This window comes from Tinamus guttatus, unplaced genomic scaffold (assembly GCF_059628265.1).
Source record: "Tinamus guttatus ecotype Peru unplaced genomic scaffold, ASM5962826v1 Tinamus_guttatus_pri_ptg000384l, whole genome shotgun sequence".
NCBI lineage: Eukaryota > Metazoa > Chordata > Aves > Tinamiformes > Tinamidae > Tinamus > Tinamus guttatus.
In genome coordinates, this window is record NW_028288918.1 from 3669765 (window position 1) to 3682284 (window position 12520).

Sequence of the window (12520 nt, forward strand, 5' to 3'; positions counted from 1 at the left end):
CCAAGTGAATATATTTTAAGGGTACTGATTTCAGAGGCTGCGCAAGCAGGAAAGGGGAAAATGATCTCTTTGAAGCATTGTTACTTTAATAGTGAGCATCCAAATATATTTTATGAGTACGTGGAAATAATAAATCTGGTTGAATCTTTGTAGCATGAAAGTACTGAGAAAGAATACAGCCTGCAGAGTAAGACATGTGCACATGTCTTAGAGAACTTGTTTTATAGTGTGTCAAGTAACAGAAGAAAAGGCTTGTCTGTAACTTGCTAATAACTGCAAAGGAAAGCACATGCAGAAGCAAAACAAAACAAAAATAAGCATTTTTTTTCCAGACCCTAGATTTTCACTTCTTGCTTTCATCCATTTAATAACCTCGCTAGATGATGGTAATGCTTAGAGGAAGGAGTTTGCTGGTTTCTGACAGTGTTCAGTCATTGAACCACAGTGGAAGTTTTGTTAAGGTAATTATTTGTTCCTCAGGGTTTACATATCACTCTGCTACAGTTAGACGTAATTGGCATTATCCTACAAATTTTCAACTCCTCTGTTACTTAGTGTGTATCTCTTCAGTGCATGATAGATGCTCTTTATTTTGGAGCTTCTGGTACCCAGGCTGTCCCAGTACAGTACCAGGTAATAGATTAGATAGATAGATAAGAATGTATCAATCCATGCTGCATTTCGTGCTGCCACAACTGAAATGCTGTCATTAAATGAGCTATGCAACACTGTAGAATTAATCTATCTGGAGGAGGTTGTTATTTCAGATTCTGTTTATGCCTGTATTGTCTGGACTTGATGCAGACTTGAGGCAGAACAGACGGATGGTTCCCGTCTAACATGAGGGAACAACTATTTTTGTCTCAGCTATGCAGAGTCCGGGAGTTCTAGACAAAGAAATTCTGATCCAAAAAACAAAGTTTTGTTTTTATGAGAAACACCTTAAGCAGTGGTTCCCTTTCTGGGATACTTTTGGGCACCTTCTTCCTGGTCTTAGTGCCCAACAACAGCAGTCTAATGGTTTATTTAACCCTTCCTAGAAAAGTTTATCAGGAGTAGATGAATTTCTTAAGAACAGATTTCTTTTGTCTAAGCAACATTTCAATATTTCAAACTAAAGGTAGGCAATATGGATTTTACACAACTTTTTAGACAACTTTTGAAAAAAAGTTTACAGTTTTTTTTTTCCAGAATCAGTATTTCAGGATTGTTCTTGATAATGTTCTGTTGCCTTTGAGGACAATGTATTTGAGGTAATTTTAACCATCCTCATGAAAAAACTCATTTAAAGGCCTGCTGAGTCTAGTCTTTAGCTATCTTGATCTGTCCAAGCAAATTTGGGGCAAAATATTTGAGATGTCCACACTATTGTATAGTTAAGTGTTAAACAGGAGAAAACCTAATGATTTAAACAGAACTTCTTGCAAGTTCTGTTGTTCTGAAGTTTGTTTGCTGGACTTGTGCTTGTAATGTATTTGTAATACAGTTATTAATGTGTATAATATCAATATATAGTCATGGGCTCTGAACTACTCCCTCTGTACAGCAGACAGAATGTTCTTCCACAACATCTTGATAGAAGGTACCTAACTGCGGGCACAAGTTTATTATTTTGACATGGAATACATTTTTCTTTTGTTTTGTGGTCCGAATTCTAATCCTCATTAATCAGATCAGTAGTTTAAAACAGACCAAGCAGAAAGCTCTGCGGCTGAATGTAGGGGCCTTCTGTGCTCCGCTGGGGCCTGCAGAGCGGATCAAGGGATGAGCTGTGTTGCCACCTAGTGAGAAGTCTGCAGGCGCGCGTGCGGCCTGCGGCTGCAGGGGCCTCGCAAGTCGTGGAGATGTAAACAGCGGTGGGACTTGGTTTATAAATTCATTTTTCAGATTGAATTTGAATTTCAGTTAGAAGTAGAGAAGTATAAAACTACCACGAGTTTGCATAGCCTGATAATATCCAACTTTTAAAGAACTAGCTTAACTGAAAAGTAGCTGAAAACTGAAAAGCTTCCTGAAAAGGATAGGGGAAAAAATGGGGGTTCACTGCGGTCTGTTCCCTATTCCTGTTTATTGTGCACTTGCACAAAAAAAAAATGCACTACTGTGGAAATGAGATGGTGCAGGAGAGGAGAATGAGTTGTCCTGTAGGGAACAACAGCAGCTTTTAATGGAGCTGCTAATTTAATGTATTTGTCAGTTTGTCTTGCCTTTATAATTAGAAAATCATAACTGCCTTTCAGTCTTTTCATTAAAAGCTGCCATTGTGCCGTTTTAAGGCCGAGCATTTCCCAGGTCAGTGCTTCTGCCACAGGCCATACCCTTTGACTGTAGTTCCTTTTTTTTGTTTAATAAAAGCAAAAAATAGAAAAAAAAATGACTGCATATTCTGAGAGATCTACTCCATCCACTTCCTTTTAAAAAATTCATTGAATCACAAACTTTTTTTTAATTGTGGCTTGTAGTATTAACAAAATAGTTGGGAAGATGTCAAATGTGAGGTATTATGCTGTGCTGCATACTAAATGAGAACATGACATTTAATAAAGTATGGAACATGGGTATCATTTGGGAACCCTCTTTCATAAAGTGATACATTGTAGCCAACAGCTATTCCTGATTCCCTTTCATTAAGTGTTGAAGACAGAGCAAAGATGGAAGAAAAAGAAAGGATTTTGTATCTTTGAGCGGAGGTTCCTGAACTTTTCCAACAATCCTATTTCCGTTTTGGCATCCACACTTCTAATGGAGAGATGCTTTCCCCACTCCCTGCCCCCCAGCAGGAAACAGCCACTAGTATCATTTTCCAGTACAGATTGTGAACTTAAAATTTCAGGACGTCTTGCTTTTGCTTTTGTACACTTGCCCTCTCCTTCCCTGTCTCCCCTACTTCACTGACCTGCTGTAGAGATAAACTGAGAGAATGCTTAGCTAATCTTTTTTTTTTTTTTAGTTTTTTTTTTTTTTAGATTTTTTTTTTTGTTTCGTTATGGTGGATGCTTTGTAGAAAGTGAACTGGAGTATGAAAGCTGGTTTGAAAGTGTCCAAGACACCCAGCTCCTGATAAAAAGTCATTGTATTTACAACCAAACACAGGCTGAAAAAAAGAATAGGGAGATTAGAAGTTTTTCGAAATTTAGAGCACCGCCTGTGCAACATTTGTCTGATCCCAGAAATCATATTTCCAACTTTGGTGTCTCCAGTTGGGAGATCCCAAAAGATTTCTGTATGGAGACTCAGAAATGGTAACTTGTTGCTAAGTATTAGTTATAATCACATTCTGCCTCTTTTTTTTTTTTTTTCCTCTCATCTCCCTGTGTCCAAATGCCACAATAACTTTTAAAGAATGATATTGGGGGTAATTCTCTCACACGTGTTGTGGATTGAATTTTTGATTGCTGTTGTGTCCACTTTTTATCAAGGGCTGTTCATGAGCTACATGCATTTGTTTCTGATATTTGCTTTAAGCATGTTTGCTAAGGTAGAGACTGATTATAAAAGGCAAGATTGGAGACGATTGAAATGCTCTTGCCATAGAAATTTCCCTGTCTTTGGACCTGTGGCCTCAGGTACGAAGGCAATTTGTAAAACTAGGATTTGCTGTTGGGCTGGATGTAGAGTTTGTTGGGTGTTCTTACTGTGTGGTGTCAAGAGGCAGAGGTGTACAGCAGTGTGCTCAGCTTGGGGCTCCTCAAACTGCCTGAAACACCATGTCTAGCACAGCTTGGCTACAAGTACGCAATGCAAACCAGTGGCAGTGCATTCATAGAGTGGAACAGAGGGTGCTGAGATGCCACCGTCTGCATTAGACATGTTTGGGAAGGACTACTTGGAACTGGCACTGGTCTGGTCCTGCCACCCGAGTGCCTGTTCATGGCTGCAATGTCAGGAATGTTTTTGGAGAACATCCTCCAGTTTAGTCTTACCCAGAAGACTTACAGTTCATGAGCTCAGCAGCTCCTCCATGATGTGAACCAAAAGAGGCTGGTAAGAGGCACTGACTGGAAGATGTGCTTCAAAAGTACACTCTTGACCCAGAATAAAACACTTACGTAAGTAACTTTCTGTTAACCAGCCTGTGATCCACAGTTTTGCTGTCTACAGTTCATAACCATGGTGAGATCTGAAATCCAAGTGGCAGTGGTGAACAAGGCTGTTAATTACTAGATTTTGGTAGATAGTTAAGTCTGGAATGATTAAACACAAAAGATATATTGATTTCATTTTAAAACTTAGTACTACCACTTCTATTTAAACTATATGCAATCATAGACTGTATAAAATGTATAGAAGCATTTAAAACAGTTTACTACAGATGTAGATAAATACTGCTTTTCAAAATATTCTTGTACCCAAACTGTGGATTAAACTGAGAATTAAACTTTCAGCTGACTAAACTTGGAAAATCAGGATAGTGTATATCTAAAAATGACATTTTCCTCTCTTCCATATAGCCAAGAAACTTGATTATGTCCTTCCCAAAAAAGATGCAGCTCCTGCAGTCTCTGCATATGTCACTTTTAAGATTATTGTGTTTATATTCTCAAGGATGTAAAAACAGTACAATAAATCGGGCTGCACGAGAACCTCTGCTGCTTCCATGCTGCAGGATACCAGGAACAAATGTTCAGTATATTTGATGCTTAAAATTTTGATTTTTAAAAGCCTGTGTATCAGATTTTGAAAGGAAAATCCATGTGTTTTCTAGATTTGTAGATATGCTTAGTATATAAGATAGTCAACTCCCATGGGAATTTTTAAAGTGATGCTTATGTTTTATGCTTATTTTCTGTCAAAGAGTAATCCATATTTTCTCACTGTTATTTATAGCAATTGCCTTTCTAATGATTTCAGTGACTCTATCTTGGGGGTCTGTGTCCAAACACATAGTAACTGCATGGGGATAGTAACAAGTAGATGTTGGATCAATGCCTCAGCATGATGGAAGAGGATGTTGTGATATGAATTTAGTAGTTCCTGTGCATGAAGGAGTATTTTCAATAATGAAAGACATACTGCAGTTCTCTTATTTAATAGAAGTTCATCTCTGTATAAAGATCAAATTTTACATGAATTTCTTCAAATTTCTTCTGCATCAGCAAAAGGCAGCTACTTGCTTCTTTTCCCTGTTCTGTTTGCACCTCTTAAGGTGATGTTACATAATGATCTTTAAAGAATTGTGCTACTCATTTTCCTTTTAGGTTAGATTTGCAAGATTGTTATGGAGGAAACATATTACAAGTGTAATATGAAAGTTATGGGAAGTATAACTTCTATAATTTCAGGCCTTTTGTGTGCCTGAAAAAAATTATTTCCTTGGATTAAGATGCAATTATTTCAAAATTTTGTATGTTAGTTCTGAGTTTCTAAAATGACTAGCAGATCGAGAATGTAGTATAAATCTTTCTAAACTGTCAAATGCTTTCACATGAAAGAATGTTTGTGTTGCTTCTTGAATTCCTGAATGCTATTGATTCATATTCGAAATTTGGTACTGCATGTATAAAAATATTAAGTTTGAGCTTTCTTCAGTGTATAGCACAAGAGTATGATAAGTATTCTTGAACAAAGAAACATATTTTTTCCCATAAGCACATATGTAGGTGATTCTTGAGCAATGAAAAATCATATGAGGAGAATGTGGAAAACTAAAACATTACTTCAGAATGTAGACTGATGTTTCCCTTCTTTGCAAATTGTGATTGAGGCTGCTCTCTAGATTCTGCTTTTTTTTTCTAGAGTGAACACTTTAAAAAAAAAAAAAAGAGAAGAGCAAATAATGCAGATAAATATTCCAATATTTCCAATAAATGCGGAAAGAAAATTAATTCAGCACAACATTTTGTGTGTGTGTCTATGAAAATGGGATTGATTTGCACTCAGAAATATAGAGCATTTGATATTAAAAAGAAAACCTGGTAACCTTTGAGAGATTTCATAGTGGCTTCTTCTCTGGCTGTATTCACAACTGCTTCTTTTTTTTTCAATCTCTTCTTTAGAACAGGAATTCAAGGTAATACAGGTTAACTAAAATCAATGTCATCTCATAAATTACAGAATCACAGAATTGCTGAGGTTGGAAGGGGCCTCTGGAGATCATCTAGCTCAGCCATTGTGTTCAAGTAGAGTCACCTTGCCCAGGACCTGGTCCAGATGGCTTTTGAATTATCTCCAAGGATAACCCCTCTTAGCCGTCTTGTCCAGTACTCTGTCACAGCCTTACAGTGAAATATTTTTTTCCTTATGTTCAGATGGAGCTTCGTGTGTTTCCGTTTGTGCTCCTTGCCTCTCATCCTGTCCCTGGCCACCACTGAAAAAGAGTCTGGCCCCATCCTCTTTACATCCTCCCTTCAGATATTTATACACATTGATAAAAGAAGGCTGAGGAGGGATCTTGTGCAGGCTAAACAGGCCCAGCTCTCTCAGCATGAGACACATGCTCCCGTCCCCTGGTTGGCTGAGTGGCCTCTCTGCTGGGTGCTCTCCACTAGTCCCCTCTCTCTCTTGTACAGGAGAGCCAAGAACTGGACCCAGCACCAGGTGCAGCCTTACCAGGCTGGAGGGAGGGTTGAGGATCACTTCCCTTGACCTCCCGGCAACACTCTTCCTAATGCACTTCAGGATATTGTTGGCTTTCATGCCCACCAGGGCTTATTGCTGGCTCAGGGCTAGTCCGTTGTCCACCAGGATTCCTAGGTCCTCCTCCTCAAAGCTGCTCTCCGGCAGGTCATTCCCACCCTGTGCTGGTGCCTGGGGTTATTCCTCCACAGGGCCAGGACCCTGCGCCTGTCCTTGATGAACCTCATGAGGTTCCTCCCTGCCCATCCCTCCAGCCTGTCCAGCTCCCTCTGAATGGCAGCCCAGCCCTCTAGGGTATCAACCACTCATCCCAGCTTTGTACCACCAGCAGTCTTGTCAAGGGTGCGCTCTGTCCCTTCAGCTGGCTCACTGATTAATAAATTGAACAATACTGGACCACTCAGCAACGCTGCCAGCTATTGGCCTTCAACAAATAACAATGTTTGTTGCTGTTGTGGGTTTTTCTGTTTGTTTGTTTTTACTAAGATCAAACACTGGAGTGGTTTGGCCAGGAAGGTTGTGGAGTCTCCATAGCCCTACACAACCTGCTTTGGTTGATACTGTCTGAGCAGGAGGTTGGACTAGAGGTGTGCAGAAGTGCACTCTCAGCAGTGCTCGCAGCTCTTCTGTGATTCTGTGTGTGTTGGGTTTAGCAGTGCTTACTGCAATGGAGGGAAAGGCTGAATTTCTTGTATTTAGGGGTAATTTTACAGTGATGTGGGATGTTTTGTATGAAAATCTTGATGTGGTCTGCATATGCGCACTGAAGGAGCCTATTACCATATGGCTTTTCAGGTTATGACCCAGAAGACATTTTATTAACAGGTCAAATCATGAAAGCATATTAACTTTTGTGCCTTCATATAAGTTTTTTAATTCATACTTGAGCTCTGAAGGAGAATAAGTATTATCTTGTCAGTGTTACATATATTAAGGAATATTTTAGAAATGTCAGATATGTGCCTTTTTCCAAGTATTCTAATTGTTTTATATTCTATTTTTTTCCTTTTCTATTTATTTCTATTTTATATACTCAACGGCTTGAATATACAGCTAATATGCTGCTTTATCTTCCACAGATCTGAAGAGGGAAGCCAGTATTTGTCACATGCTGAAGCATCCTCATATTGTTGAGTTATTGGAGACGTACAGCTCAGATGGAATGCTTTATATGGTTTTTGAGTTGTAAGTTTTTCCCTTTAATTTTTACCTTTTTGTTGTCATTTGCTAAATAAAATCCTTTAAACTATGTTTGCTTCCACCTGCTTGTTTTGTAGTTTGAAAGTCTTGAGTGGTATGAAAGCATTTATTTCTGGCAGGTATAGGTTGGCACAGACTAAAAAGCTATTACAGTGGCTAACATTATACTGCTTCTTAAAAGCCTCTTTTTAAAGGACAGACTTACTGTTTGTTGGCTGCCATGTCTCTAATGTGGTACATCAGAGTAAGAGTTAAGTCTTTTACCTGGTGGCCGTTTTTTTTGAGTTGCAAATGGTGTACTGTTGCCATTGTAGGGTTTTCTTTTGTTTGTTTGTTTTACACACAATGGTTTGTTGATGGTTACGCTTCTGCTTCACCAGATAAAAATGTAAAGTATTCTACTGTTCTTATAATTCATTATGCCATCAATTTCATGTGATACACTTGTTCAAAAATGTATTTAGAAAACGTTAAGGCTAAAATTTTGTCACCATTACGGTATGGAAGGCACGTTACTTTTCAGCAGACCTATTTTTGCTTGAAAATGAGAAACAAAAAAAAAGGAGGAAACCCCCAAGACTCCACATTTCTCCCTTGAAGGAAAATTGCTGGTCTTCCTTAAGCTTTAAGTTAAGCTTCCTTAACTGTGAAGAATGAGAACTGGCATGTAGAGCACTAATTTGTGCATCTTCTGTAGGTCTTTCAAAGCTTGTGGCCTTCCATCTTCCCTTTAAACTCTAGTTTTTCTGTGTGCACCACAAAGAGCATAATTGTTCAGTCACCTGGGAAAATCCTGTAAATGTATCTGCAACAAAATTAATACATTGGTTTGTTCTGTGTTTACATTTTTCCATGTTCAATCTTCTTTCTCTTTTTTTGCATTTATCAGCTTGTTTTGCTGTTTGTCTATACAAGCTCAGGCACACCATGAATATGTATGTTTATATACGCTTAATTTCCCTCATCTTCCTACCTTTTATTACTGACCACATGATGATACTTTGAATTGATACCTCCGCAAAAATCAAGAATTTGACTTCAGATGACTGAATAGAAAATTTTTCTCACACAATAGATGTTTTTGTTGTTGTTGTTTAAGGTAAATTTATAAAATTACGATTTTGTGAAGTAATTGTTTTATGCTCTCCTTTCTGCAAGCTTCAGTTCAGTAGTGGCTTTCATGTTCTGTTTTATTCTGCAAATCCCAAAGCGTGGACCAAAGGACTTTTAATTATCCTTTTATGAAACAGTTATGTAGACCTTAGGGAGACATACAGTGATAATTAACAGGATTTTGAAATGCAAAAAAAGGTTTTGCTTTCTTTTTTTTATTTTTTATTTTTTTTTATTTAACCATGCCGGTAGCTCAGAAATATCAGACAAAAGCTCAAATCATCATCAGTGATGAACCTGTAATCATTTATACTGTTATACATAAAAACTAAGTCTGACCAATTACGGTTACAACATAAATGTTGTAGCAGACTTCAGGACACATGAAAGAAGGAAATAAGAGGCAAAATTACCTGAAGGATAATAATTCGTTATTGTCCAGCGTGTGCCTTGTCTGACTGGTATGCTACTTTGCAACCACAACTTTACATTCCATATTAAATTTTGAGAACAAGTGTTCCTGCAGTGTTATTTTTCTAGCACTATTCTTTACAAACAGCTGATGCAGAATGTGCTGTGCTGGAGGGGATGCCCTGATAAAGGATGAAACAGAAGACTGCATCTGCTGTGGAGGAAGACTGTGTAGTTGGATCCGTGGCTGAGTTAGGGGCGTAGCGTATAATTACGACTGACGTAAGAAATGTGCAGATTAGTAGAGAAGCATCTATGCGTATATGAGTATTTTCTCCTGTGTCGCTTTCTCTTTATATTGTTATCAGAAACCTGACTACTTTGCAACTAAACTTTGTCTGCACTAACAAATATGTTTTATTAGGGGATAGTTATTCTGACAGGACAGAAAGGAGGAAGGCAACGAAGATCTGCAGAGTTGATGTGTGCCCAGCTGCTGATGGAAAGCCTATTTGTGAGCTGGCAGCTGCTTTGCATGAGAGCTAATTCAGAACCAGTATGTAGAAGTACTGTGACATACACAACATCAGCGCTTAAAACTTTGGGTCATCAACTGCATGTAAATGACACATAGTTTTTATGTACGTGTCACATAACTAAAGTATCATCATACTTTATGTACTGACTTCACTGTCCAGTACTGTTTTATAAGCTGTGAGCTACACAGAGCAGCTGCTAAAATGGCTCTAAATAACTTGTCAAATCTATCTGTACAAAAAGGTACATGTTTAAGCAAATGCACTGTGTGTATAACAACAGTGACAGATTGTACCGCTCAAAAAGAAGTATAGTTATGCCCAATTTCAAAGGTTTTCATTAAACTTAAAAAAATCACAGTTCACAGTGTTGAAGAACATGAACAGCAGCACTGAAGCTTCACACCAAAAGAATCAGTTTTTAACAGGGCATTGGACTTTTTTCCACTGATGGAGGAAGTCGCTTGGAGGCTCCTGAAAGGTCGTACCAGCTGCAGTCTTTATCATACAGTCTCAGTTTACTTTCTTCTTCTGTGGTGTTAGTTTCAGTTTGCTGACAGTTGTATATCAGGGGATCTAAGATTAGTCTCAACTGTGACCTTTTACTGAATACGAATGTTTTACCAAATCATAGAATCCATACGGTTGGAAAAGACCTTCAAGTTCACCGAGTCCAATCGTAAGCCCCTCACCACAGGTCTGCTGAACCACGTCCCTAAGTGCCTCGTCTGCACGTTTCTTGAACACTGCCAGGGACGGTGACTCCACCGCTTCCCTAGGCAGCCTGTTCCAGTGCTTCACCACTCTTTCCCTGTAGACATTCTTCCTAATATTCTAACCTCAACCTCTCCTGGCCATTTCTTGAGTCCTACTTGAGGCCATTTTCTTTAGTCCTATTAGTAGTTATTTTTGTGAGGTTAAGCATCTCAACTACATTTTACAGCATCAAGATATATGAAAATGGTCTTTTTAAAGGATTTACTTGGCATTGAACAAAGCAGTGCAGAACTACCATGCTGTTTAAAAATTTCATTTATGAAATGTGGAAAAAAATGAGCTTTTTTCATATTTGTTTAGTATTGTGCTATTCAAGACAATACTATCCCGGTCACCAAATAATGGTTGCTTTGGAGCTTGTACACATAGTAGGAAAAGCACCGTTTTTACATGGAATACTGTAATTATTGCTTTTGCTTTACAGTCTCTGTAAAAGCCCTTTGTCTAAGGGCTATTGTTCTTTGTCAATGAGACAGCACTTTTGATAAGGGTCGCTTATTAACAGTGTCTGTATAACAAAGAAGCTATTGCACTTGGAACATCTGAAAAATTGAGTTTTAGTTGGAGTACATTATATGTAGTTTGTCCTCAGCATAATCAAAGTAGGTGGACAGGTAATGCTGAAGAGCTCAGAGTAACCTGCAAATACCTTCTTCATTCACAGTGTATTCTCTCCCTACTTAAGTGGTGTTAGTTTTTAGTGCATTCTGAGAGGCATTTATATCTTGGGACATTAGCTGTATTGATCTTGTTTGGATTTACCAGTTAGGCTGTATGTATAGTTACATAGTTGTACATGTATACCTTTGTCATTTAATCTATTTAACAAATGTAAAAATCTTTTAGTTTTAAAATCTCAGGGTCATAAAATCAGTAATTTAATATAGTTGCAGTTACTGAGTTTATTATGGACATAAACTAATGAGCATTTAAATGACAGTCAGTGCACTCAGTCATTCTACTTTGTTCAAGTGTTAAGAAGAAACAGGAAAAAAAGAAATGCTATGTACAGCATACACAGTACTGTGACATAGCAGAGCTTAGATTATGGTGTGAGAACTTGCTATTTGTCATGATTTCACTTCATTATGTTAGGACTCCAGTTATAATTTTATATTGAAATGCAATGACACATGGAATCCTTTGTTTTTTTTGTAGATTTTACTTGTTCGTGCTTGTGTAGCATCTGATCTAAGATAAAAACAAACTTAGTTTTTAAAACAAACAAAGTTATGTCTTAAAAATAAGATCTAAAACTTAAAGTTCTGCATATTTTTTTCTACACCAACACAAGTTTTTGTTGTTTTAGAAGAACATTTGGGACAGACTTCCAAAATATCTAGTGCAAGGCAAGACTTTCAAATCAATTTTGAAAGTTTACAATTCATTTAGAGAAGTCATTAGCTTAAAGACTCTGTCCTAACTTCAGATATTTAAAAATTACAGACTTTTATGTCTGAGACAGCTCTGGATGCTTTTTCTTTTCTGGTGGTCTAAAAATAACCCTGAAATTACTATTTTTAAATGCCTTTAGGACAAACAAATTCACCAAACTACCAAGTACCCAGAGTATCAAACTCTTTGATGTAATGGCAGGTGTTTTTTGACATAGCAGAACTCATATTTACGCAAGTAAACACATCTAGGGTGACTTTTGTTTGGTTTTCAGTACACACATACACAGTGCATTATAGCCTGATTTGTGGAAAAAAGGTTTTCATCTCAAGTTAATTCTAATAACTATTCATTGATTTCATCCATCTGATGGACAGGAATTCATAGGAAAACAAAGGTCATTAGTTTTCATGCTCAAAGGTGTTTTCCTGTTCCCAAAGCTGTGTAAGACTTGCAAGTCAGAGGATTTTTATCTTGGATGACATCTTGGCTACATTCTAGTAAATAGCAAA

General features: G+C 37.7%; 1 protein-coding gene across 8 annotated transcripts in view; it reads left to right on the top strand.

Moving 5' to 3' along the window:
* CASK (calcium/calmodulin dependent serine protein kinase) overlaps window positions 1-12520 on the top strand; it is a 202038-nt gene that overhangs the window by 75844 nt on the left and 113674 nt on the right. For all 8 annotated transcript variants that reach the window (XM_088530692.1, XM_088530685.1, XM_088530687.1 and 5 more), the window contains exon 3: window positions 7656-7761. In XM_088530692.1, coding sequence (XP_088386818.1) covers window positions 7656-7761 — 106 coding nt within the window. The remainder of the gene's footprint in view (window positions 1-7655; window positions 7762-12520) is intronic.